The 26,235-nt window shown below is 45.7% G+C and overlaps 1 protein-coding gene across 7 annotated transcripts; it reads right to left on the minus strand.

Annotated features, from left to right (window-relative positions):
* Window positions 1–22: 22 nt before the first annotated feature.
* nid2a (nidogen 2a (osteonidogen)) lies at window positions 23–26,087 on the minus strand. 7 transcript variants are annotated; one of them, XM_028422047.1, is made up of 42 exons: window positions 25,823–26,087; window positions 24,809–24,994; window positions 24,521–24,637; window positions 19,879–19,980; window positions 19,664–19,803; window positions 19,486–19,597; window positions 19,058–19,387; window positions 18,760–18,871; window positions 17,747–17,786; window positions 17,532–17,641; window positions 17,317–17,450; window positions 17,124–17,235; window positions 16,630–16,830; window positions 16,315–16,545; window positions 13,017–13,163; window positions 12,358–12,486; window positions 11,816–11,941; window positions 11,606–11,742; window positions 11,417–11,522; window positions 11,207–11,340; window positions 11,025–11,130; window positions 10,277–10,410; window positions 10,095–10,200; window positions 9,885–10,018; window positions 9,692–9,797; window positions 9,461–9,594; window positions 7,776–7,881; window positions 7,545–7,678; window positions 7,365–7,470; window positions 7,128–7,261; window positions 6,936–7,041; window positions 6,709–6,842; window positions 6,526–6,631; window positions 5,602–5,731; window positions 5,431–5,531; window positions 5,179–5,351; window positions 4,745–4,874; window positions 4,500–4,671; window positions 2,777–2,934; window positions 2,391–2,514; window positions 2,191–2,303; window positions 23–1,159 (listed from the first exon to the last, which is right to left on the minus strand). In XM_028422047.1, the coding sequence occupies exons 1-42, from the start codon at window positions 26,027–26,029 to the stop codon at window positions 1,149–1,151; spliced, it is 5,571 nt and encodes a 1,856-aa protein (XP_028277848.1). In that variant the 5' UTR covers window positions 26,030–26,087; the 3' UTR covers window positions 23–1,148. The 7 variants fall into 7 exon arrangements, with proteins under 7 accessions (XP_028277848.1, XP_028277840.1, XP_028277855.1 ...); XM_028422039.1 differs by having other exon boundaries at window positions 19,465–19,597; XM_028422054.1 differs by lacking the exons at window positions 7,776–7,881; window positions 9,461–9,594 and having other exon boundaries at window positions 19,465–19,597.
* Between the last annotated feature and the right edge of the window lie 148 nt (window positions 26,088–26,235).

Consider the following 26,235-nt stretch of genomic DNA (forward strand, 5'->3'; position numbering starts at 1 on the left):
AGTGAACCTCCAAAAAAATCTGTCAAGTACCAAATCACATTTTATTGTTATAAATATCACATCTTATAAAAAAGATTTGAAAAGTAGTAGCAGTAAAAATATAAACGGTAATGTTTCATCGTGTGTGAAATACAGATTAGTAGTGCAGAGAAGGATGTTCAGGACTGGAGCTGCTGTTATCTGAGCTTGGCACACACATGACCTGGAGGGAAATCTGATCAGAGTAATCTGATTACAGTGACAGTCTCACAGGTTTACAAGTATTCCTGTAAACATTGACACAGCTGCATATTAAATTTGAATTAAGCGTCAAAGCAAAGAAACAATGACATTAGCTTTGCATGAATGAAAGAAGGGGAAACCGATGACAACTAGCCATGTTAGCTAGCAAAAATAGTAGCAGATTAACCTGTCAAGAAGTTAACTGTGCACTTTAAGAGTTGCTGTTATCAAAAGACACAGTTGCACTAAGTAAATGCTGTCAATAATGGACTTACTTACTTACTGATGAGCATTTCTCAGCCTAAATTGGCGCCAAGTTGCAAAGAAGCTGCAGCTGTTGCAGTGGAAACGAAGGCCACATTATGCAACGTCCATTTTTCACAAAGTCTTAAAAAAATATCGACTAGCATTGACTTGGTAGGTTAACCAGTTAAATATTGCTACTAACTGAGGTTTTACATGCCAGCTTGCCCATATGCTTCTAAGCTAACTCTTTAAATTGAACATACAGATGAAGCAAACAAATGTTGATGTTTGCGGCTGATCAATGATCTTTGGCTTTAAAGAACAGGACTCCTACACTCGCACACATTTCATAAACTGATTTCATTGGCCTGTAGATTTAATCAATAGAAAAAAAAACCACAATTCACAAAATACAAAAATACAGTAGAAAAAACAAAAACTAAAAATGAGGTATAAAACAAATTTACAAAACTTTGGGTTATATCTTTAAGGTGAGATAATGGGGAAGGGGATGGGTGGAGGTGTACATTTTGCTCTGATGTCTAATCTGGCCCACAGTCATCTGGCTCCCTTCTGAGTGTCCTTCCTTGTTGAGGGAGGGTGAGGGTCGGCCCTCTGTCCAGTAATCACATCAGAACTTTAGCACCAAAGGACGCTGCTGCGGCTGCCCGGTCGCGTCGTTAGTGGCTCCCTGTGAAACAAAACAAACTGCTTTATCACTTTGACACATCGGTGTCCTTTCTTGAAAGCTTCCAGGTGGAAATGAGATGCTAAAAGTTTGGTTTTTGCCTTCCTGTGTGAATCCAAATGAAAGCTTTCAGTGTAATGACAGAACAAACAGAGCTGCACTTCTGTGTGTGTTCATGTATTCAACAATAACAGCCTTTAAGCCTCTTACAAGCAGCTCACAAACCCTTAACAAGTGCGTTTTAGAGCTGTCATCAGGCTCAGAATTACACCACACAGGCCTCACGAGGTGACGGCGGCGGCCGTGACAGTGACCGCTCTAAGACGCACAAAATGAACCGTGCGCACAGATGTGTGCAGCTTCTACAACGACATCTGCCAAGGTACCACTTTAGGGATTATCCTGTGTTTGAAGGACTACTTTGTACTTTGAAGATGTTTTAACGCGAGGCTTTGAAAGGACTGGAAGACATCTGCAGACATCAACACATCAAACATGATGCACGCAAAACACAGGTAGATGGTCGCACACAGCTGTGTAATCATTGTTCTTTGGTCTTGTGTGCGCACACGGGGTGCAAGTAGAGGGTCATTGACAGCTGTGTAATCATTGTTCCTGTCTTCTCCGTGGGTGTATCTGAAGTCACACACACACACACACATATAGGTGTAGAGAAGATGGTGTAAGCCAGCTGTGTGATGACTGCTTTGTGGGTGTGGGGTGATGAAACACAAGCTGCTTTTACATCATCCGAGGAAATCTGGTTTATGAACCTTTTACTTTGTCCGTTGATGTTGCCAAAACATGGCTGACCTACTCACACAAATGTCCCTGAATGCAGCATTAGGATTGTTATATTGCACCTAAACGCATCACAGGGTTGTTTTTCTGTGTGACATCTGGGTGACTGATGTGACGACAACAAATAATGACCTCGGGGTCTAACACCTTTAAGTCAGAGGGAGTGTGTGTGTGTGTGTGTGTGAGTTGTACTGAAATGTTTAAACAGTATGTGTGTCACACACATATCTCACCTGGTAGACAGTGGGTGGATGCTATGGCGATGCCGTACAAGTGAGAGCGCTGGTCTGGCAGGTATTCATCAGTGATCTGACTGCTGTCTTTGCTCACAGTTATCACTCCGTCCCTATGAGGCAGAGCACAGGGGAATCAGAGCAGCTCATTGGTCAGTTATTAAAACAGACAAAAGTAAACGATGTGTGAAGATGGCTACCTCCTCCAGTCAGTGTAGTAGAAGTGGTTCCTGTAGTAGACCATGCTGAATGGGTAGTTGAGGGTGGGGTGGATCACTCTGCGACCTGAGCCGTCTGGTGACACACACTCTAAACGCTTTGTGCCTGAAGAAAAAAAAATTATTGTTTGGAAGCTAAATACAAAGCATTCGCCTGAGAAAACATTGAGCTAAGCTAACAGCTAAGGTACCTGATGTCCAATCCTAGTATAAACATATGTGTTACAATTATGTTGTGTTTAGTCTAAGAGGCAAAATTCAGGGGGAAAGAAAGACACACTGTTTTGACAATTCAGCCTCCTCCAAGACTGATGAGGAGTTCCCAGAGATGATGGAGGAGCTCAGAGGTCACAGAGAAATCATGTTACCTGCATCAGCCCAGCAGATTTGTCCAGAGGAAGAGTCGTACGTCAATGCATTTGGCAATCCGATACCATCAGACACCACCACTCTGCGGTTCTGACCATCCACAGACGAACTCTCGATTTTAGGAGCCTCTCGGTTCCAATCTGACCAGTACAGAGTGCTGCAGGGAGACACACACACAGGACAGGCGTGATGCTGGTGACCACTTCACAGCACATCATGTCTGCAGTTCGACTTGTTTTGGTGCTAAGTGCTTGGATCTGGCTAACATAATGAGACAAGAAGGAAACCACACACACAATGGCACATAAAGGTTTAAGAGCATAGGTCTCAGGGGACCATCTGTCTCATGCTGATGAGGTCATGGTCAGGTTTCTCTGAGCAACAAGCAACCTTTGACCTCTGGTTTTGTCACATCTGGACTCACATAACTTCATATCTCCAGTGTTTTTGTGTTTTGGTGATGATTGATATTTTTATTGTTTCCAACTTTTAACTAGAAACTGTGTGTGGATACTATGTGTGTATGTGTGCGCTGCGCATGACGTCACACTGCTTTTCATCTGTAGATGATGGTGTACATGTGGGCAGTCCACTGGGAACTACAGGTAATACACACCACATGAGCAATCAGCTTACACACACACACACACACGCTATGTGCTTATGAATTTGACGATGGTATGAAGGTATGGAGCAGCAGATGTTCCAGACATTCATACATGTGAACATGCTTTTATAAAATTTCAGTGTGTGTGTGCGCGTGTGTGCACATTTAGAAGTTTGGTGTGTCTGGCCCACTGTGTGTGGTTGCACATTTGTGTGTGTGTGTGTCTAAGAGGAACATGTGCAGGCTCAGAAATCACAGAGCACATGCTTAATCACATGTGTATGCGTCTGAAGCCATAATTACCTTTAGGACTTTTGGCTCTCTGTCAGCACACACACACACACACACACACACACACATTTGGCCTTGAGTTAGAAAATAAACTGTCAAAGTAATAATGTGAAACAAACATTTGAAGTTTTATGATTTGAGCTATTGTGATATTTGATCACATGTATCAACCACATTAACACACACACACACACACACAGAACTGTTGATTGTGTGATTGGCTGTGGTGATGAAAAGCAGATGTTATTCCTGGAGAGCTGACCAGTGAAGGCCTCATGCTGTCATTGTGTGTGTGCAGGATTAATAGCATAAGTGCCGTTTTCTTGGCTCTGTTTGCTGCAACACCCACAGAGAAAAGTACTAAAAATCACCTCTATGACAGAGTTATCAAACATGCGTTACTAAAGGGACACTCCACCCTAAAAACCCAGATCCCATCAATTTTCCTGCAATTGCCGTTTCACACTGATGAAGTCATGTTTGGGTCACAGTCTGGAGTCCAGAAAGCAGACTCAACAAGTTTTCTTGCTGTGCTTTAGAAGCACAATTTGCACTGTACTAATGAATGCAGAGCCTGTTGTGTTTAATTTCATGGCCGTGGTAATGGACTGAAAACCATCTGTGCCCTTCTCTGATATAAAATCACTTTGGATCCAGCGAGCGCTCATTCTTTCACAGTGGAGCACCTCCAGGATGTTACACTCAATCGTGAAGACAGTGTGTGGGCGCTTGTTTGTTTCTTGCTCAGGGGAGAGATTTGTACATGTTTGCAAATCCAGTGTAAAATGTTTCAGAAGTGTTTTTTTTTTTTGTCCGGGTCTTACCCAGTGGAAGAGACCACTATGATGGCCCGGGGGTTCACCAGGTCTGTGTCAAACAGGGTCCGTCTCCCGCTGCCATCTAGGTTGGCGGTTTCTATCAGATCCTGGTTTGAGTCGACCCAGAACATTTGCCTGCGTTTGGCGTCCACTGCCAAACCCTCCGGACTGACCAGGTCTGCAGGGAGCAGAGAGGTCATTACAACATCACGCGGTGATTTGTTATAGACACAACAGACAGCTAAACTTACTTGTGTTAATGAGTAACTCGGGCTCAGCTCCAGGGGACATCGATGCTCTGTTGATTGTCCTTGCAGACAAATCTGTCCAATAGACGTGGTTTTCTTTGCAGTCATAGGCGATACCAACGACTATCGAACCCTGGATCAGCACATAGAGCACACAAATTATCACTGACACAAAACTGACATCAGAACTCCTGCTGACAAGAACTCGAGTACAAAAATGTTGAAGAAATGCTGCCTGGTGCAGTTCACCTAATGGCCACAGGTGTCACCGTTAACCAGGAGTTTCTGAATAAAGTTGAAGAAAGTTCAAGACCAGATCTTTTCTAAAATGTAGCTGTGGACATATTCTTCTGGTAACAGCAAGATGAAGACAAAATGGCGTTGTAGCACCTTTTTCTTTATGATTAGAATTAAATAGGGGTAAAAATGTGTCTTACGTGTAGTGTCAGGAGTGTTTTGGAACGGGATCCTTCCAGTCTGGTCCCGTTGAGAGGCAGCGCTCCTATTTTCTGCCCCTGAGCGTACAGTAGTATGATGTCAGAGTTTGTGGGAGGCGTCACGTCTGGGCGCGGCAGTGGACGTATGGTGGGGGGAGCCACTGTACCGATGCCTGCGTCGAGATTTGACAAATGTAAACAAAAAAGTTTCACCAACAGTAACAAAAAAAAAAAAAGTAGAAGAATACTTACAAGCAGGTTTGACCACATCATTGGACCGGGTCCCAGGAACCTCCCGTCCATCCTGGTCCACACACCAACAATAAGTGGTCTCACCGTAACACTGGACTGGACTGAAAGAGCACAAGAGTTAGAAGATTTCTGGAACACTTTGTTGAGAAACTTCAGCTTTCGTGTGAGTACCTGAAGTGTCCGTCTGGTTCACACTGAGGCACGTATTGCTGAGGTTCTGGTTTGCCGCCGTAGTGCTCGATCAAACTGGCCCTCCATCGCTCGCACACACTCTCAGGGCGATGAGTAGGCAGCACCGGGACTGTGAAGGGGACGCAGATATTTTTAATCACTCGTGTGTTTTCTACGATATCCTCAGGATGTTTTCTGGCTGGGTTTATACTGCAGTTGATGGGTGGAGTGTTTGATTAATGGTGCAGCGTTTAAAGAGGCACACACGTTTGTCAAAACTGTTTACTGTGTAAAATCCCTTTAATAACTCACTTTATAAAGAGAGCTTTAAAACTAAATCTGAAACCACTTTAGGCTGCTGCTAATGTTTACACTGGCTGCTCTCTGTGTAAATGTCTAATGTGAGGCCCTACAGTTTTTGGACTAAGAAGAAAATTAGAATAATATATTGAGAAGAGCAGCTCCCCAGTCAGACCAACAAAACAGTTCAGCAGTTTTTCCAGCAGCAGTTTTATGAATCACTCACTTCTATTTATTGATCAACCACATGAACAAGACAGATTTACACATAAATACAGAGTAAAAGTGGGACACTTATGAGAGTCTAATGTGGGTGTGAATGAGGGGAGCTAAATACAACAAAGTGTGCAAATATGTGTGTCTGTGCAGCATGTGTATGGGTGGGTGTAACGCCATGTTGCTGCTCTGCTGGTCAGGCAGCCTGCCTTGTTTTGGTTTGGTTGTTAGGCAACCGTCAGCAGCTGAAAGTGCCACAAAGTGACCACTTCAGATGTCATAAATGGAATATATAGTACGGCCTGTGCATGTGCTGTTCATGCGTTGAAGGGCAAGATAGGAGTGTTACAGAGCGGTGCCTTAAAGGGACATACGCTTTTTTTGTTGTGATACGGTGCAACATCTCACCTGGTCTGTTACAGTCCACGCGAGGAGATCCAGGTCCAGTCCTGGTTCCCGTTCTCTCCTGTCCACTCCTGTCCACACACCAACATTGTCCAGTGGAGCCATGACACTAAGACAAAAATCAAAGTTGATTTAGGTAACAGAGAGCTGATCATAGTGATATAAATCAAAGTAAATGACAGATACCTGCTGAGAGGAGTACTGTCCTTCAGCATCACACTGAGGCACGTAAGCTCCGACTATGGGGTATCCCTCTGGGCTGGTGGTCTGAACACTGTCTCTGTGGTGCTCACAGTGAGTTTTAGGACGTTGAGGTTCATCTTGGGGAAGATCAAGAAATGTATTTCAGTAATTAGGAAACATACAGCTGGAGCTGAGTTATTAAAGGAAACAAAAACCAGCAGCTGACTTACCTGGTTTGTCACAGTCCACAGAAGGAGTTCCAGGTCCAGTCCTGGTTCCTGCTCTCTCCTGTCCAGTCCTGTCCACACACCAACAGTGTCCAGTGGATCCATGACACTGAAAATCATAGCAATGAATTACTATTAAAAAAAGGGCAAAGAACAACACAACAGCATGTTTGTGTGTAAATGACAGATAAATACCTGCTGAGAGGAGTACTGTCCTTCAGCATCACACTGAGGCACATAAGCCCCGACTATGGGGTATCCCTCTGGGCTGGTGGTCTGAACACTGTCTCTGTGGTGCTCACAGTGAGTTTTAGGACGCTGAGGTTCATCTGGAAAACAGTTACAAGTTGACATGAGGATTTAATAAATGTTTCACAAACCCCCGGCTAGGCTTCAGCACACCCAGAACACTGCAGCATATCTGACTCTCACCTGGTCTGTCACAGTCCACAGGTGAAGTCCCAGGTGGAGTCCTGGTTCCTGGTCTCTCCTGCCCGGTTCTGTCCACACACCAACAGTGACCAGTGGAGCCGTGACACTAGAATATTCAGATTAAATGCATTAACAGCTGGATAACAATGCGCAGAATATCTACATTTACCACAGTGCTACCTGTTGAGATGCGTACTGTCCGTTTGCATCACACTGAGGCACAAACACTCCTTCTATGGTGTATCCCTCTGGAGTGGTGGTCTGAATGCTGTCTCTGTGCTGCTCGCAGTGAGTTTTTGGATGCCCTGGTTCCTCTGTGGATTCAAATACAAACATATGAGTAAACAGACAGAAAGCTAACTGGACCTGGCAGCAAGGATTTCTGACAAGACAGATGTACTGAGTTCTCACCTGGTCTATCACAATCTCTGGGTGGTGTTCCAGGTGGAGTCCTGGTTCCTGGTCTCTCCTGCCCGGTTCTGTCCACACACCAACAGTGACCAGTGGAGCCGTGACACTAGAATATTCAGATTAAATGCATTAACCCACCATGGACCGCCACCTTACTGTGGTGGAGGGGTTTGAGTGCCCAGATGATCCTAGGAGCTATGTTGTCGGGGGCTTAATGTCCCCAGCAGGGTCTCCCAAGGCAAACAGGTCCTGGGTGATGGGCCAGACTAAGAGCGGTCCAAAAACCCCCTTATGAAGCAAAGAAAATCAAGGACCGTGACGTCGCCCGGTATGGCGCAGCCGGGGCCCCACCCTGGAGCCAGGCCCGGGGTTGGGGCTCGAATGCGAGTGCCTGGTGGCCGGGCCTTTCCCCACGGGGCCCGGCCGGGCTTAGCCCGAAGGAGCGACGTGGGGCCGACCTCCCATGGGCCCACCACCGGTGGGAGGAATTGGGTGGCAGTCGAAGGCGGGGGCCTCGGCGACCTGATCACTGGACACAGAAACTGGCTCTGGGGACATGGAATGTCACCTCGCTGGGGGGGAAGGAGCCTGAGCTTGTGCGGGAGGCCGAGCGGTACCGACTAGATATAGTCGGGCTCGCCTCCACGCACAGCTCGGGTTCTGGAACCCAACTCCTTGAGAGGGGTTGGACTCTCTTCTATTCTGGAGTTGCCCATGGTGAGAGGCGGCGGGCTGGTGTGGGCTTGCTTATAGCCCCACAGCTTAGCTGCCATGTGTTGGAGTTTTCCCCAGTATGTGAGAGGGTCGCCTCCCTGCGCCTTCGGGTTGGGGAGAGGTCTCTCACTGTGGTTTCGGCGTATGCGCCGAACAGCAGTGTAGAGTACTTGACCTTCTTACAGTCTCTGGGAGGGGTGCTGGATGGCACCCCAACCGGGGACTCTGTCATCTTGCTGGGAGACTTCAACGCCCACGTGGGCAGTGACAGTAACACCTGGAGAGGCGTGATTGGGAGGAACGGCCTCCCCGATCTGAACCCGAGTGGTGTTTTGTTATTGGACTTCTGTGCTGGGCATGGTTTGTCCATAACGAACACCATGTTCGAGCACAAGGTTGTCCATCGGTGCACCTGGCACCAGGACACCCTAGGCCGGAGGTCAATGATCGATTTTGTAATTGTGTCAGCTGACCTTCGACCTTGTGTTTTGGACACTCGGGTGAAGAGAGGGGCTGAGCTGTCAACTGGGGCCGAAATGAGTTTCCTTCGAAGGGTGGCTGGGCGCTCCCTTAGAGATAGGGTGAGAAGCTCAGTCACCCGAGAGGAGCTCGGAGTAGAGCCGCTGCTCCTCCACATCGAGAGGAGCCAGCTGAGGTGGCTCGGGCATCTGGTTCGGATGCCTCCTGGACGCCTCCCTGGGGAGGTGTTCCGGGCATGTCGCACTGGGAGGAGGCCCCGGGGAAGACCCAGGACGCGGTGGAGAGACTATGTCTCTCGGCTGGCCTGGGAACGCCTCGGGATTCCCCCAGAGGAGCTGGAGGAAGTGTCTGGTGAGAGGGAAGTCTGGGTGTCCCTGCTTTGACTGCTGCCCCCGCGACCCGGCCCCGGATAAGCGGTGGAAGATGGATGGATGGATGCATTAACAGCTGGATAACAATGCACAGAATATCTACATTTACCACAGTGCTACCTGTTGAGATGCGTACTGTCCGTTTGCATCACACTGAGGCACAAACACTCCTTCTATGGTGTATCCCTCTGGAGTGGTGGTCTGAATGCTGTCTCTGTGCTGCTCACAGTGAGTTTTTGGATGCCCTGGTTCCTCTGTGGATTCAAATACAAACATATTAGTAAACAGACAGAAAGCTAACTGGACCTGGCAGCAAGGATTTCTGACAAGACAGATGTACTGAGTTCTCACCTGGTCTATCACAATCTCTGGGTGGTGTTCCAGGTGGAGTCCTGGTTCCTGGCCTTTCCTGCCCGGTGCTGTCTACACACCAGCAATGTCCGCTGGAACTGTGGCACTGAAACAATCATGTAGATATCATGACAACCATTTTAATCAAATGACAATAATAAAAAGTGAAATAAGGTGGACAACAGATGCCAACCTGCAGCAGTATGTAATGTCCATTTTCATCACACTGAGGCACATAGGCTCCAACTACAGGGTGTCCCTCTGGGCTGGTGGTCTGAACGCTGTCTCTGCGGTGCTCACAGTGAGTTTTAGGACGCTGAGGTTCATCTAGGTAAGAAGCAACACAGTATATTAGGAAACACAAGTGCACCCCCTTCATGGTTGGTAGGAACAGCAGCCTCACCTGGTCTGTTACAGTCCACACGTGGTGTTCCAGGTAGAGTCCTGGTTCCTGGTCTTTCCTGTCCAGTCCTGTCCACACACCAACAATAGCCAATGGAGCCATGGCACTGAAATAACAAGTGGATGTTACTAAAAGTTACTTTATTTTTAGGATCTATTATTTGCTAATCACAGAATTCTGACCTGCTGAGTTGTGTACTGTCCTTCTGTGTCACACTGGGGCACAAACACTCCTGGTATGGGGTATCCCTCTGGACTAGTGGTCTGAACACTGTCTCTGTGCTGCTCGCAGTGAGTCTTAGGACGCTGTGGCTCATCTGAGGAAGAAAAAAAAACAATTTTCATCTGTTCTGTCGTCCTAAAACTGGTGATTTGAGTGAGAATAAAGCTGCAATGCTGCACGGAGTAATTCTGTTTAACAAGCTATCTACCATGCTGATCTGCAGTCAGATAGTTTTAAGAACTTTATTCCCTTTAATTATCTGCAACTTAACGTACAGCCTCTGGCGAGGGTTAGAAAACCTGTTTTTTCTATAATGAAAATGAGTTTAAGTTTGGTGTGCGGTTGGCAAGGGGCCATTATAATCCTTACAGTCATCTGAGAATATGCCAGGTATTAGTTCATTAACCTCCATTCAGCTGTTACAAATATAAAGCTATAATAAACTCTCCCTGTTTCCCGCCTCGCAGTGACATCACCTGTTCTTCCAGGCATTCCAAGGCTGTGACCTAATGACCCCAGTGGAGCACCACTTACAAGGTTAGACACACACATGCTGTCTGGCTGGCTTGTCAGTGAGGTGAGGAATTAGGGGTTCACAGGTCAATGTTTAACTAGAAAGCCTTGGAGAGCTTCCTGACATAATACACCTGCTGTCAGATAAAAAAAACAGTTTGAAGCACTTGTGGGAAGCTGCGTTTTCTTCCTTACCTGACTTGTCACAGTCTTTGGGTGGAGCACCAGGCAGGGTCCTGGTTCCTGGTCTCTCTTGTCCAGTGCTGTCCACACACCAACAATGTCCAGTGGAGCCGTGACACTAAAACATATTTTATTCCGTCAGATTTGTTTTTAATCAAGACTCTCTGTCAATTAGGTGATGACAAGGTGCTGACCTGCAGCAGTATGTACTGTCCATTAGCATCACACTGAGGCACATAGGCTCCAACTACAGGGTATCCCTCGGGGCTGGAGGTCTGAACGCTGTCTCTGTGGTGCTCACAGTGAGTTTTAGGATGCTGAGGTTCATCTGCAGACAAATTTGAGAGCATAAAATGTAACAAATCCTTTCACTAAAGACCACACTTTGTGTAAAGCGTTCATACTGGGTCTGCCACAGTCTGTGGGTGTTGTTCCAGGTGGAGTCCTGGTTCCCGCTCTCTCCTGGCCTCTGCTGTCCACGCACCAACAATGTCCAGTAGATCCGTGGCACTGCAGCGCATCATTAAAAAAATCAGTACAACAGTTAAACTCAGGCAGTGGTGCACTTCACCAACTTGTCAGTCAGGTCCCACCTGCAGCGCTCGATACTGTCCATCAGAGTCACACTGGGGAACGAAGGCTCCGAGACTTGGGCGCCCATCACGGTCCGCTCCACTCTGCAGACTGTCTCTGTGCTGCTCGCACTGGCTCTTTGGATGAACTGTGTGTCCTGTAGCAAGCAAATGTTTTATAATCAGCAGAAGCAAATCTTACTTTGTCACCATCATAACAATGTTGCTGACCTTCATGGTGCGAACAGTAGAAACCGTCACCATAGAAACCAGGCTGGCACTGACACTTGAAGGATCCGAGTTCATTGATGCATCTGGCATTAATGTGGCACGGAGAGGTGCTGCACTCGTCTACATCTGAGAAAACACATGCAGAAAGGTGGAAATCAGCAACTTCCAAGTGTCATATGAGTAGGAAGGAGGTGGGAGGGTTCATAAAAAGTTCACACAAATGGGTGAAAGGAGGACACACACTCTGGCTCCTCCACACATTCCAAGGAAAAAAAAAACAAATTGTGCCATTGCTCCATTTGTCTTACACCCCATCCCCCAGCCTGGCCCACCTTATCTCACCCTCTGGTTCTCACATTTGTCATCTATCCTCCCCTCTCTGTGTTTCTAGCTGTTGCAGCTGTGTGTTACTGTTGGAGAAGCAATGATGTGCCTGCTGGACTCTGACAAATAAGTTCCATGGAGGAATAATGGAGGACTATTTTCTCCAAAACAGTTCACTCTCAGTTCACTATGTTCAAAATATTTCAATTGTAACCCACCAACGCAGGAGCGCCCGTCGTAGTCAAACTCATATCCACTCTGGCACTGGCAGCGGTGGCTTCCCGGCAGGTTCACACACTGAGCATGATCACCACATGTGCTTAAACCCTCGTCGCACTCGTTTATGTCTGCAAGAAGAGAGAAAGTGAGTTTTTCTGTAAAGTCTGTAAACCAGGAATATCTTGTATAACAACACATGTGAAAAATCAACCTGTTATTATGTGTTATTATTGCTGCATGCTTGTTATGTTACTATACTACATACACCCAACACATGGGTTCTTGAGTGCAATGTGCATATGGACAAAGACCTGCTGCTGGGCTAATGACAGGCCACACACCTGCATAAAGTTGCTTTTAAGTAGAGAACTGCTCACAGAAAGAAACAGAAAAGGGAGAAGAAGAAGAAGAAGAAGGGCTGACAGTACAGATGATTCCATCCATCTAGCCTGTTCTTGACCCTTTTACACTGGATGGACAGATGATGAAACGCAGACACACTGCCTTGACCTGTCTTTACCTCTGTGTGAGTGTGTGAGGCACCATTACACTAAGCAAAGGCAGGACAGCACCATAAAGCACTCTGCAATGTTATAAACCCTGTTAACAAAACACCCTAAGCAGCGTATATGCATGTCCATAGATAGACAAAGGGTACCGTAACAGTTGCGACCGTCTCCTCTGTAACCAGTAGCACACTGGCACTGGAAGGCCTGGCCCTCCAGTGGGATACACTGGGCCGTCGTGTCACAGTCATGGTTTCCAGCGTAGCAGGGGTTCACCAGCTCAGGTCCTGAAGTCTCAACTACAGAGCACATGAGCGATGGAAAAGAAAGAGGGTTATATTTTAGTCACCCTGTCCCTGAACAATTGTCACATGACAAGAAAACTCAATTTAAACCGCTGCACAGACTCCAAATGTCCTGAATTGAGATTAATTAAGATCTGGATTGTTCACCAGTAAAAGTCGAATGATGATTAGAGCAATGATTACAGGACAGCTTAACCAAACACACATGTAAAATCTCCCCAGACAAATTCCCATAGGACAGTTTCCTCTTAGGAAGTGACTCCCCTCGTGTTCTCCACATTCAACATATGGACAAGTTTAGACACACATGTACATGAGAGAGAGAGAGGGGACGATGTACAGACAGAGGGATGAGTGAGCAGATGTGATTTTTTTCCTCTGAACAGAAAAGCAAACCTCAAACTAATTTGTCCAAAATTTAGAAATAAAAAACAACACAATAAACCCTGGGAATTTGTAAGAGAGGAATGAAAAAGATCTGCTCCACCACCCAACCGCGGGAATGCTGTCAAGTCTTATTCAGCTTTAATGCAGTTACATGGAAAGCATTATTATGGCATTTGTATCTTTAAACTTTGCATCATAATACAGTGATATCTGTTTTTAATGATGTTTTTTCTTTACAGTCAGGGGCATCACCATCCACCATGAACAACAACTAACACATAAACAAAATCAAACACAGCTTGGTTTCATCTCCTAAGGCCAGAGAGCAATTTTGGCTCATTATCAGAGAGAGGGGGAGAAAGAGGGAGAGAGAAGAGAGAGAGAGAGAGAGAGGGAGAGACTCCTTCAAAGTCTGAGTGTGGCTGGGAAGAAGGGGAGATGAGAGGGTGAGATACACATGGATCGGAGAAAAGACTGAGGGATAATTAGAGAGAGAGGGTGAGTGGGTGAGAGCACTACACAGCATCAAAGTGATGCCTGCAGTTTCCCACCTGTTGCTTTTTACAAAACTCCTCTACACACCCGCAGACATACACACAGGCACACACTGACACACGGGGAAGACGCTGAAGGTGCACTGGCTACTCAGAAAATTCCACCGTGAAGAAATGTATGATTATCTCTGTCATCGCTAACTTTTGCTGATGCACTGAAAAGGCCTGAAACGTGGGACAGTGTGGTGTTTAAGGCAATGAAAGCTGCAGAGACCGACCAGGCTGCAGGGGACTCGGAGTGTCCAGTCTGAGTAATATACCTGTGAGTCTGAAGCATCTGGTTAAAGCAGAATGTCAGTTCATATTCAAACATTTAAAACAAAAACTGATCACATGTTCCTAGAATTTCACTTTGGAGTCTGGCATATGTCAGGATGCATCTATATAAAGCAATGCAATGCGCTCTGGTACCATTGCATTGCATTTTAAGAGGTGTGGCACTCCTCTTTTGAGGGCAAATGAGCAAGCGCGCACCACAACTCATGTAATAAACCTCAGAAACTGACAGAATGAAGGTGGATTCAGAAACTGCATGGCTTTTTTTCTTGGCTGAAATTTTATTTAACACAGTTAAAGAATTTTCTAGGAGAGATATCAGAAAAAGTTTCAGTTTTGAGGCTGCAGATTCCTTTGTTGGTCTGTCAGTCATAAATTGTGAGGCTGAGAATAAAAATCATTTTAACAGTGAAATCTTACATTAACACAACAGCTGTTCACAATTACAAACCTAAGTCAATGTGTTGTTTCTGTCTCTTTTCTATCTAAGCTCTTCTGAAATCTCGAATTCTCATGACATCACTGGGCAGCTATTCTGCCCGGCAACCCCCCTCCCCACTAGAAAATCTGTCATTGGCTGGGATATTATTTCCCAGAAAAGTGTAAGACCCTTGAACACACACACCCTCTCTTTTATACACACACACACACCACTTAACCCGTGTTTACAAAACCCCTGATCCCTGAAAGCTCTTCCAGCTGTGCTCTTGGGGCATTATTGTGTGTGAGCATGTGTGAGATGTGTCATCACAACCTTTTTAATCAGCATGTTGATGTACAAACGACAGAAACTTGGTCTGGTTCCAACAGCTCTCTCTTTCTGTCTCGAACTGCGTCTTTTCCTCTTCATCTTTAGAGGTCTGCCTCTGTCACTGTCTGGTATTCATCAGACAGAGTGGGCCGCAGTGTGCTGATAGAAAAAGAACATGACACGTGTCCAGTGCCGTGTACTACCATTTCTCCCAGTGCTGCACTGACCATGGATTGTGCAGTCTGTGACTCTCAGGTTGATTCACTCGGGCACAGTAAAGACTGTAGAACCATAAAAACCTTAATAGTACCGGATATATCCAGACCGCCTGACCGTGCACACACATATTTTCTCTCCACACTGATTATATTTCAGCCTCCACTCACATGTCAGTGCTTCACCATAACAATCACCTGTATGAAAAACTTGTCAGCTGTGACGCACACTGCGGTTACAATCCTTCTAAAAGTGGTCGAGTGGGTCTGCAGCCTTTGGTCGACAATGAACCCAGAAACAGCACAGCTAATGCACACACTCTGACATTGTTTTCTATGGTTTCTAATTATCCTCAGCCAGCAGCATGCATGCTTAAATCTGAGCTCCATCCAACTCTGCGCTGCGGTTTCTGTGGCAATTACAAGGCGGTCTGGTTGCTGGCTGGAGCTCTGGGAGAGAAAACCTCTTGTTTTTCACACTGAAACCTGACAGGGACGGTCTGGGACAGATTCTGTTGCCAGTGCCATCACCTGAGGGATATTGTTGTGGTTTCTGCTGTCACCCTGCTTCAAAGATGACATTTTGTTGTTGTTTGTTTTATTTATTTTGTAGAACATGCAGAATTTCTCAAATTAGATCCACACTGTGGTAATAAGGACTTCTTTCAAGTCATACTGGGCGCTGCGTCCTCGACTGTTTTACCTTATGTTTCTGTCTGTTGTTCATGTTGTTAACAACCTCTTGGCTAAAACTAATTCTTGACAATCATAACCCTACTTTGCCTAGTGCCTACTTTTTAGTAATCGAACATTCCTGCACACTGATATCGACACAAAGGAATCACGATTCTTCTATAAAAAAAAAACATTAGCACCTTGCTGCTAACTTTAGGATAGTTGTCACTGCATTCACGTACATTATTTGAGCAAAGCCAAATATCTGTTAATGATGTTTGACTCACCTCCGACCGGGCTGATCTTGTTGGTGATGGCGTATCTCAGGATCCGCTCCTCCTTCACGTACATCACAAACACCCTCTCCATGGTGACCTGCAACGTCTCTGTGGCAGCAGCACGGTTGTCATGTCGACAGTCGCGGTAGGTGATGTTTTGCTTCAGCTGGAAGGAGAAGGACTCTGAGCCTCGTTCCGCTGAAACGACGGAATACTCCCTGACAGAGGTGGAGGTGACGACTGCAGGAAGACAGAGCAAACAGTTTAGAGCTAGCCAGATGGTACACAGCATCAGTCTGTGTGGCGCTTTGTGGTTATAATTACCAGAGGGGTAGTACTGGTACGTCTCCTTGAAGGGATCAATGGTAACTTCGGCTCCAGGTGGCAGGAAGGGCATGCTGCCGCTGATTACGGTATCCACGGTGAGGAGGTTGTGGTCGTCAAGTCCCCGGCCCGTCTGAGTGATTGACAAGCGCTGGCCGCCAGGGTAAAACAGCACATCTGCATGACGAGTGAACTCGGCACCTGGCAATACAATCAATTGATCAATATTCAATCTTTTGGTTGTCTATTACACAATCTTGCAGCAAAAAAAATAAAGAAATGTCTGTAATGGTTACACATACGCACACAGAAACACACACACGCAGCTGTTCCCTATTAGAGAGGGGAGGTGGAAGCCTGATATCACATCACATCCCTGGAGACAATACAGCTGGCTGGGAGAACGCAAACACACACACAGACACACAATGTCCTCACCATAAAGGAGTTCCTTCAACTTTCCAAGACGTGCTGTTGAGACATGCGGTGTTTACCTGTGATTTTGAAGCCTGCCTGGCTGTTGGGAAGCTCCAGAGCAAACAGCCACCCAAACAGCTCTCCTATTGGAGCCGCTGGCATCAGAGCCCAGCCCACCGGCTCAGGTACCTGCACAGAGTTTAAAAAAGTCAGGCCAATGACATCACAGGATGATCTAATATTTTCATTGGCACTGGGTCATGTTTCTACCTCGCTGATGGCAGTGTATGCTCTCCCATCTCCCACCACGATGTAAGCGTGAAGATCGATGCTGTTCAGCTCCACTGGAGTCGACCCCACCGTCACAGTGCCGCTCACCTTACCGCTGACGCGCTGCGGAGCACCTGGAGGACGAGCAGCAGTGAATTCACCTTCACCAATTTGTTCACTACGTTTGAATATATTAAAGTAATCCAAAGACAAACCATCAGGAAGGCAGTGGCGTCCATTTCCATAGAATCCAGGCCGGCAGTGACAGCAGAAGCCCGTGGCATAGTCGGAGCAAAATGCATTCTGGGAGCACTGCTGCTGGAATCTAGAAGAGAGAAAATGCATGTCTAATGCTGCTGGTATCTTCAATGTGTACCCTAGTACCCTAAATTACCCACAATGCAACTCTGGTCAGAGAGTGTGTACATACCGGGCACATGTTTCTTTATTCTCAGTGGTGTATCGAATCACTAAGAGAGAGTGAAGAAAACATTTTACGATTACATGATATATAAATACAAAAGGTTAATCCTAATGTATCCTCTTCAAGGCACACATATATGTGAAGGCACTACTTGGACAGAAACCAGCTGCTACACTCCTGCAGGCTCCCACACCCACTGAAGCACTTAAACACATCTTTCCATCTCTGGTAGGAGAGGAGGACAGAGAGAGATGTCTACAACTACAATTCTAAACAAAGAGGGGGGATTATTTGTTAAAAATTCCCCCATGACAGACAGGAAGTGAGGCACTCAGCTCTGTATTTATTTAGAAAATAAGTAGCTCTAAAATTAATCAGAGTGTGTGTGTGAAAGCAAAACTAAAGAAGTGACTCAAAACATCACATTGAACATAAATTCCATGTGAGTGCGTCACTCGCTCTCGCTACCTTCTCTGCTTCTGTCCCAAATGGCTGATTTGGGATCCAACTACAGCATTCTATCATCCTACAGGGGCACACACAGCATTGTGTTCTATGTTTAAAAAATGTTTTCCTAAAAGGAAGGAGGGAGATCTGGTTGATGGAGCACAAACACACTTGTTGACCAATTGCTGCTTCTTCTAATAAAATCCATGCTCCAAACTTTTTTCATTCAAACTTCTTTACCCTTATGTAACTTGGCAAGTTGACTGAGAACGCATTCTTATTTACGGCAAAATCCTGTGGGAGCAGTTGCAGGGGAGGGAATGCTGAACACACACACACCTGGGAGCTGCCCAGCACAACGGCAGTATTGTACTGCCAGCTGCTGAGCAGCTCTGCAGCAGAGTCTGAGGTAGAGTTACCCTTCTTGTTTCAATGACCATCCTTTCATCCTTCACAAGTTTATATATATATGTGTATTGTGCTGTTTGGCCTTTTATGTATCAAGACACGTCAGTCTTGAAATTATTACACACAGAACTACACATCATGGAATCACCACTGTGACTTCTCACCTTCTGTGTTAAAGTCAACATCGTCTTCATCCACGCTGACTACGTGACCTCCAGGGGACAGAGGCGGCTGGCTCCTCTGAGGGGGGTACACGTCCACCACCTCCAGGGGAAGCTACAGAGGGAGACACAAGAGAACTAAGCTGAGCCTAACTCACACCAGATACTGTAAACCAGACAGACATACTTTACATACTGTATACAACATGCAGCATCTGTCGTGTCCACAGAATTTACACAAATGCAATTTCACATGAACTACAACACTGTACTAGCTTTAATAGTGCAGTTTTAGTGTTACCTGTGGTGGCTGATTGCGCCCCTCTGGGACTGTCTGTGGAGGATAAGGGGGGGCGTACTGCCTCTCTGCTGCCTCTGAACCATACCGAGGCTCAGGGGGCAGCGGCACGTTTTCATTGCTGTACGACGTCTGACGATCAGAATCCTCTGCAGGAGCAGAAGGAGGTTCCGGCTGTTGGGAATCTGAGTGGTCGCCACCGGCTGCAGGGGGTGGCTGGAATTCAGGATCCCCGCCTGTCAGAGGGAAATCATCATCTTCTTCCTGTGTCTCGGGGTCAAAAGCACTGTCAGGGTACTCTCCAAACTCCACGTACTCAGGGGTGGTGGTGTCCTGGGAGAAGAAACCAGTGAGTACGGTAAGCTTTGTTTTCTGGAATATTTCACAAAAATATCTGCACACAAAATTACCAAAGAGAGGCTATGTCCTACAGTAAGCGGAGTAGCGAGGAGACCGCCAGTGGATGCAGGAACAATGTTGTCAAAAGAGTAACGGTTTCCAGTGTGGAAAAGCCAGACGCCAGGGATTCCAGTGTTACCAACCCTAGAACGGAAGAAAACAGTCACATCTAACCCTGCGAAAAGAAGATGTACTTGCTTTTTCACTTACTGGTAAAGATTTTTGACACTCTGTTCATTGGAGGTAACACTGTAGTATGGTCCTTCTGTGCGGGAGAAGATTAAATATGAAATTTCTCCTCTGCTGAATCCGACTCTGGCAGGAAGCTCTATCTCAACATTATATGACTCCTAGAAAAAGAAGAAACACATGAATGAAACAGTCATATTAAACTTCACCGCTGTACAAAAATCAAACTAGCTTACCTTGGGGCGCGTCCCAAAGAAGTTCAGACCGCCTTCAGGGTACAGGAAGAGAACGTAGGAGTCTGACTCATCATAACCGATCACTGCCTGGAATGTGTTGACCTGGAGGGACAAAAGACAGACAGTGTCAACCTAAAATAAATGCAGGTCAGCAATATTAAAAGACACCTCCTGTGTATTCCTCATGTTTAAACTTCATAGATCTCCTTACACCTCCTCTTCCACTCGTAGGATTTAGCCTTCTCACCCTCCCAACCTAAGTCCTACATACTCATGGTCATTTCTTTATCTGGGTTTAAATGAGGACGAATTAAATGCATTGTATGTGTACGTGTGGGAGGTTAGGCCCACTCTCCCAAGAACCACAGTTAAAAAAAAACACACATTTAGTGAATGAAGAGAAGACTGATGTTTTCTTTTGGGACACAATCTGATTATCTGTACACACACACACACACACACACACACACATCTCATCTTCTTCAGCCCTCAGCCCAGATGTTGACTTCCACAGCTGTCTTCCTGTGTGTCTGAACATCTTTCATGATATTACAACATGCAAACCAGACATCATTACAATATGAGCCACGGGCGCACGCAAACACAGATGTCCCTCCGCCTATATGCTAGTGAATGTATGTGTGTGTTCCTAATTGTTTACATCAACATCTTTAAACTATCTTGTTGTTTGTGGGCGGGGAGGACTTTGTAGCCTCCGGGCTCTTTCTAATTAGTGAGGAGGGGGCCTTGGTTTTTTTTTTTTTTTGTCTTCGGGGAAGGAGGAGATGGAGCTGGAGCAACAGGAGGCTTTTCCTTTGTCCTAATACCCCTGTTAAATATCTGTATTTCCCCCCTCCTTCTTCCTGGGAGGAGGAGGAGAATGGAGGGAGAAGATGAGAAGCAAAAGGCGGAGGGGATAGAGAGATGAAAGGATGTGGGGGTTGGCAGAGAGGCCATAGGTCTGGTGGGGAGACAAAAAAGAGGACATAAGTCTGTTAAGAAAATGTGAGTTTACGCGAAGGTATTTATTTATTTTTCCACATGACATATAGTGTGAATGCTGCTCAGTTATTTAGACTGAACTATATCAACAAATACCAGACAGATATTTATGTTATCTAAGGCATGAATCCAATCCTGAAACACTTTTGATCTGTTTACGTTATTTGTAATAATAACCTAATTTGCAATAAGGAAGTCTCAGGCTTAAGCTGCGCTAAACTAACGCCATAAATCATCTGATCCCACTCTCAACGTCACCACTGTCTGTGTGGTCATTTGCCGTGTGTGTTTCCGTCTGGCCTTGTGCATAAAGCAGTCCTGGTGCTCTTTACAGACTCACAGCTGGAAGACAACAATTTGCAGTCAACACACATCAAAGACAGTGCAGCTCTGTACCCCACCTCCACCTCACACAACACTCAGCCTCCCTACAGGCACTCTGTCACACTCTCTTTACACTGACCAGACACAGACATTAATTGTCTCAGGGACCAACAAATGTTTGTTTTCAGGGTCATCCTGACTGCTTTAAGGTTTAGGTGGTAAGAGCAGCCGTCTGCAGGGTCTGTCTGGTGCACAGCAAGGGGTCGTGGAGGCAGGGAATAACAATGAGATGAGATAAAAACTGTTTTTTTTTTGTTTGTTTTGTTTGTCCTCAGTCACTTAGCAATTAAAAGTGACACGAGTAAATATAAAGCTTGGTAAAGCAGACGCTTAGCTTAGCATACAGCTAACAACATGGTGTTTAGTGAGTATTTATAGCTGCATTAGGATGGAGATGTGACAGGATTGAATGCAGATTGTACCCTTTCCCACCAGATATTAGTAGGTGTAGTGTGATTTGCTTGACTCCTCAGACTGTTGTTGTGTGTCTGATCTTGTTTAGTCGTAATTTATTAGTAGACCAGTCCTCTAGATACAGTTTAGTCTACTCGGCCTCACAAAATTTAAACTGAAACATTTCCAACTGGTCTTGGCTTTGAATAAATGACTCAACACACCATCACCGACACTCTGAATCATGTTGCAGTTATCTAAAGCTGGAACCCACTCTGGTGAGTCCTGGAACATCCAGAGGAAAAGAGGTCAGGATGAATGTACTACACTTGTTTGTTGGTTGTTGGTGGGCCGCAGCACAGCTGCAAACGGGTAGAATGAGACAGACAGCAGCTGCAGTCCAGTTGCCAGCCTCACCAGAGTGCTACAAACGGAACTGCCTGCAGCGTGGGAACTGGCATACACACACACACACACACACACAGATACATGCACTCTTCAGCCCAGGCCTGTGGCCAGGAGCAGTCCAGTCAGTATTTCACTGTTGTCATATGAAAATCTTTCCTCCACTCTCTACAACTGTCCTGTTATGACTTCAGCCGAACTCAAAAGGATCCTTTGCTTGTCCAAAGCTGGAGGAAATTGTACAACTTGAGGGCTTATGAAACTTTTTTGATCAGCTCAAGAGCACATGGTGGGTAAAACCATAGCTGCTTTTCTTAGATCCTGAAACGTATCCAGACTGCATGACTGTATACTTGTAATTAGTTTCCCTTTTTTGCCCACTAATAAACAGAATCTGTCCCGTTGCACAGGCGGAGAGTACAATAACATGTTATGAAAGCTGAACTTCGGTTAGAGTCTGCTTTGAACCAGGATGAACATATTTTCAAGGGATGGCCTCTGTGTCACTGTAAGGGGGCCCCAGAAACAACAAATATCACTAATGGTAACAGCAGTTCCTATTGTGCTACACAGAGAAGAAAGACATGCAACACTTTCCCTTTTTCCACATGTACATTCAGAGTGAGAACAAGAGGTTTACTGTGTCCAAGCCAAATCCACTGCAGTTACTCTCAGGAAGTGAGCTGAAGAATGCTCATTGTGTCATTTTGTGACATTACTCATAAAGCCAGCTTAGCTCGGTGCAGTAACTTGGAAGCAGGTGTGAACAGCAAGCATAGCTCCATGTTTTGAAGACATTTAGTTTTCTGGAGCCACATAAAGTGTCTATATTTTGGATTCAAGCGTGCATTATAATCCATACCATAAATAAGCAAATAAACATTTTTGCAGTACTAAAACTAATAATTCATCAAATAAGAAGTGGAGCTATTTTTTTCTAGAATATATATCTACAATACTACACAATTTATAATTGACTGGCAACTATAATACTCACAAATCAAACTCCTACACTTGGCTTCTGATACAAACAAGTTATAACATGAGCTTTAGAGGTGCTGTGCTCCAGTTTATGCTAAGCTAAGATAACCATCTGCTGGTTTAATCTTCAGACTGGGATCTCTTCTTCACATTACAGGTATTTTTCTGAAAATGCTTTGTAAGATAAACTGCATGTCAGGTGTCCTCATGTGAGGCAAGATTAGCAATAAAAGCCAGACCCTTTAAAAAACATCAGCTCACTGAGAGCCGCTCTCCACCCAAATGAATCTGGTCATTAGCAAATTGAGCTACATGGTAGCTGTGATAATAGCATGTGTGTTTTAGGTTTAAAGTTCAGTAATTACCTTCCAATTATGATAATAGCATCTTTAACACTAATTTCATAGAAAACACAACCCTGTTTATTCAGAATGTGAACTCCACTCTCCTGTCTCCACATCTAACACCCGCCCTCAGACAACACACAGTCCGCTTCCTTCGGAGCTTGAAGCGAGGGAACTGGACTTGTAGAGTTTGCATGTTTTTGAGTGGATCTGTGTAAAACTCACATGACAAAAGCTCTAAATGTCTCAGTATTTACCTGTGTGTCTGCTGAAGCTCAGGTGTGTCTAATGACCGCAGGGGACCCCACCCCCTACCACCACCACCACCACCCTATTAACCCTAATACACATCCCCACAAACATTTCACACAATTTCACACACACATACCACTCTACCACCCCCCAACTCTCCCCACCCAGCACCTCTGGCTAATCTTCTTCAAAGAAAGATGCTATCAGTCCAAAGAGGGACCCACTGAGGCAAATCCCGGCCCAGACTCCGTTTAAATAACACAGCTTCAAGAGTTTCATCCACACATTTTGATTATTTGCCCATTTGGCAGCGCTGCAACTGAATCAGCCCGAGGTCAGTGTAACAGGCTTAATGCTGCATACTCCTACTGCTATTTCAGTGCAGCTTTTGATCAATCAGGAAAAAGATAAGTCTAAAACAAAGCAGATGTTAGAGGGAGATCCCCTTAGGTTTCTGTTCTTACATCTCCACGCCCTTCATCACAGATGCTCCAAACCAGGAGCAAAAAACAAACTTTGTTTGATCAATAACTTTAATAAACAACTATAAAACGATGGAGGGAAATCTGAGAGAATGATCGCTGCCTGGAAGACAAGGAGAGGAGTTTGTGTCTACCTGTGTGTGAACTGGAAGAGGGGATAACGAATCAGCGGGGGCACTTTGATGACCCTTAAAGATGACCCCTGACCCTTTAAAAAGGTTAAGAGGCAGCTTATGAGGGAAGGGGGGATTACAAATGGACCCCCACCCCAGGCTGATTACAAGTGATGCACAACCTACAGGAATTTGGGAGTGTGTGTCTCACGAGAACCAAAACACACTAAAGAGGGAGATGGGGGCTGTTTACACGGAAGAACACGGAGGCCTCGGTGCATCTTACCTTGTTTGAAGGACCAGAGATTCGAGTTTGTTCCTCATAGGCTGCGACGTTCTCCCATGTTGCCACTACAGCGTGTGTGGGTGTGAACTTTGCGTCTGGGAAACCACGGTGTACTTCCTGGGTGAGCAGATGAATGAATGAATAAATGAAGGGAGGGGAAAACAGGGAGAAAGGGAGGAGGGCAATGGATTTAACTAATGGATGAGAAAAGGAAGAATCCAAATCTGGGTAAATCAGGCACATTATTGGACAGCAGCTCATAATAATATAGCTGTAAATATAATCTACCTGGGCCACTCTGTTGAGCACGCTGGGAGTTTCGGTCACCCGGTAATAAATATGTCCTCGTCCTTCGCTGGTGTCTATGTCAGCCAGGAACGGAGCCACCACGGGGAAATCTGTGGGGAAGCCATCATCCACATATTGCTTTTCCATCGGCAAGTCCTGTGCCGATATGATGCCGTTGGTGGCCACCTAAAACAAAAGAGAGCAAGCTTTGGATCTTGAACCCAAGAACCCTCTTTATGAACCCAGTACACCTTCTTCTATGAACCACTGGAACCCCCTCACCACAAAATGAACCACTGCATTCCCCTCAACAACCACAGGACCCTGATTATGCTGGAGAAACCACATCCATTCTGCAGCATGATGGAGCATGATGCCTGGGTATACTCAGTATATTCTCAGTCATTCTTTGTGGTTTATATCAGGTCCAAAAGACCGTGGAGAGCATAAATACAAATAGGATTTTCAGAGAAGTGGTGGAGATGAGCATACTCCATCTCTTCATCTACAAAAAAAGTCATTGATTTGGAAAAATGCGTTCTCAAGGCTAACAATGAGAGGGACTATACAGCTTGTGATCAATGTATTTTGAATGGATTAAAGCCACATTTACTCTAGCAACTGAGACTGCTTTACAGCAGCCATGCAAGCATATGTTTATATTTGTACACACTTAAACAAGTTTATGCAAGTATAAATAAAAACATTCTGTTAAGTTCTAATAAACATAGTGAAGCAGAAACAGAGCTGGATATATTAATGATTCATAATAATCTGCATCTGCTAACTTTCTCCCCTCTACTGGAAGTGTTTGTGATGACGCACAGACCTTTTGAAATGTTACGCACACAAAATAATTCACAGAAGAAGGAGAAAAAAAACAACAAATGACCCTGAACCCAATGCCTGAAGTTTCCCATTCAAACACAAAGTCAGCGCTTCATTCATCTGCGAACATCACCTGTGAGTCCTGACCGCAGGAAAGTAGTGCGTGCAGACTGCGGTTATACTTACATACAGCTGGGAGAAGTGGGTGTCGTAGAAGTATAAGGGTTTGGGCAGGGACAGCACTTTGGACGTCTCATCGTCGCCCTCAGCCAGAATTAAATCTCCACTTAACGTGCCATAAGGAAACATGTCAGCCCTCTGGATGGCTGTTACCACACACACGCTGCAGCTCCAGCACAGCACACACACGGCCAACATCGCCCCTCGCTCCATGGCAGGGGCTGCGATACGAGAGGAAGCAGAGAGACGGACAGAGGTCCAGCTGGACTCAGACAGGGGAGCAGAAAGAAGGAGTACTCACTCCTCCTCACCACCGAGCCCCTGATACTCCAGCAGGGAAGGGAGGGCGGAGTTTAGGCGCGCTCTGATTGGTCGGAGGCGGGATGAGTGACAGCAGGCCAGTGCTAAAGGTAACATCT

Source organism: Parambassis ranga, chromosome 2 (assembly GCF_900634625.1).
Source record: "Parambassis ranga chromosome 2, fParRan2.1, whole genome shotgun sequence".
In the NCBI taxonomy this organism is placed as follows: domain Eukaryota; kingdom Metazoa; phylum Chordata; class Actinopteri; family Ambassidae; genus Parambassis; species Parambassis ranga.

Excerpts from the sequence above, each read along its gene's own strand:
- nid2a (XM_028422039.1), bottom strand. The coding sequence starts at position 26,029 with ATGGAGCGAGGGGCGATGTTGGCCGTGTGTGTGCTGTGCTGGAGCTGC. Across the intron at positions 17,451-17,531 it reads ACGCCACTGCCTTCCTGATG|GTGCTCCGCAGCGCGTCAGC; the intron begins GTTTGTCTTTGG and ends CTCGTCCTCCAG. Across the intron at positions 4,672-4,744 it reads CGAGTTACTCATTAACACAA|ACCTGGTCAGTCCGGAGGGT; the intron begins GTAAGTTTAGCT and ends TGCTCCCTGCAG.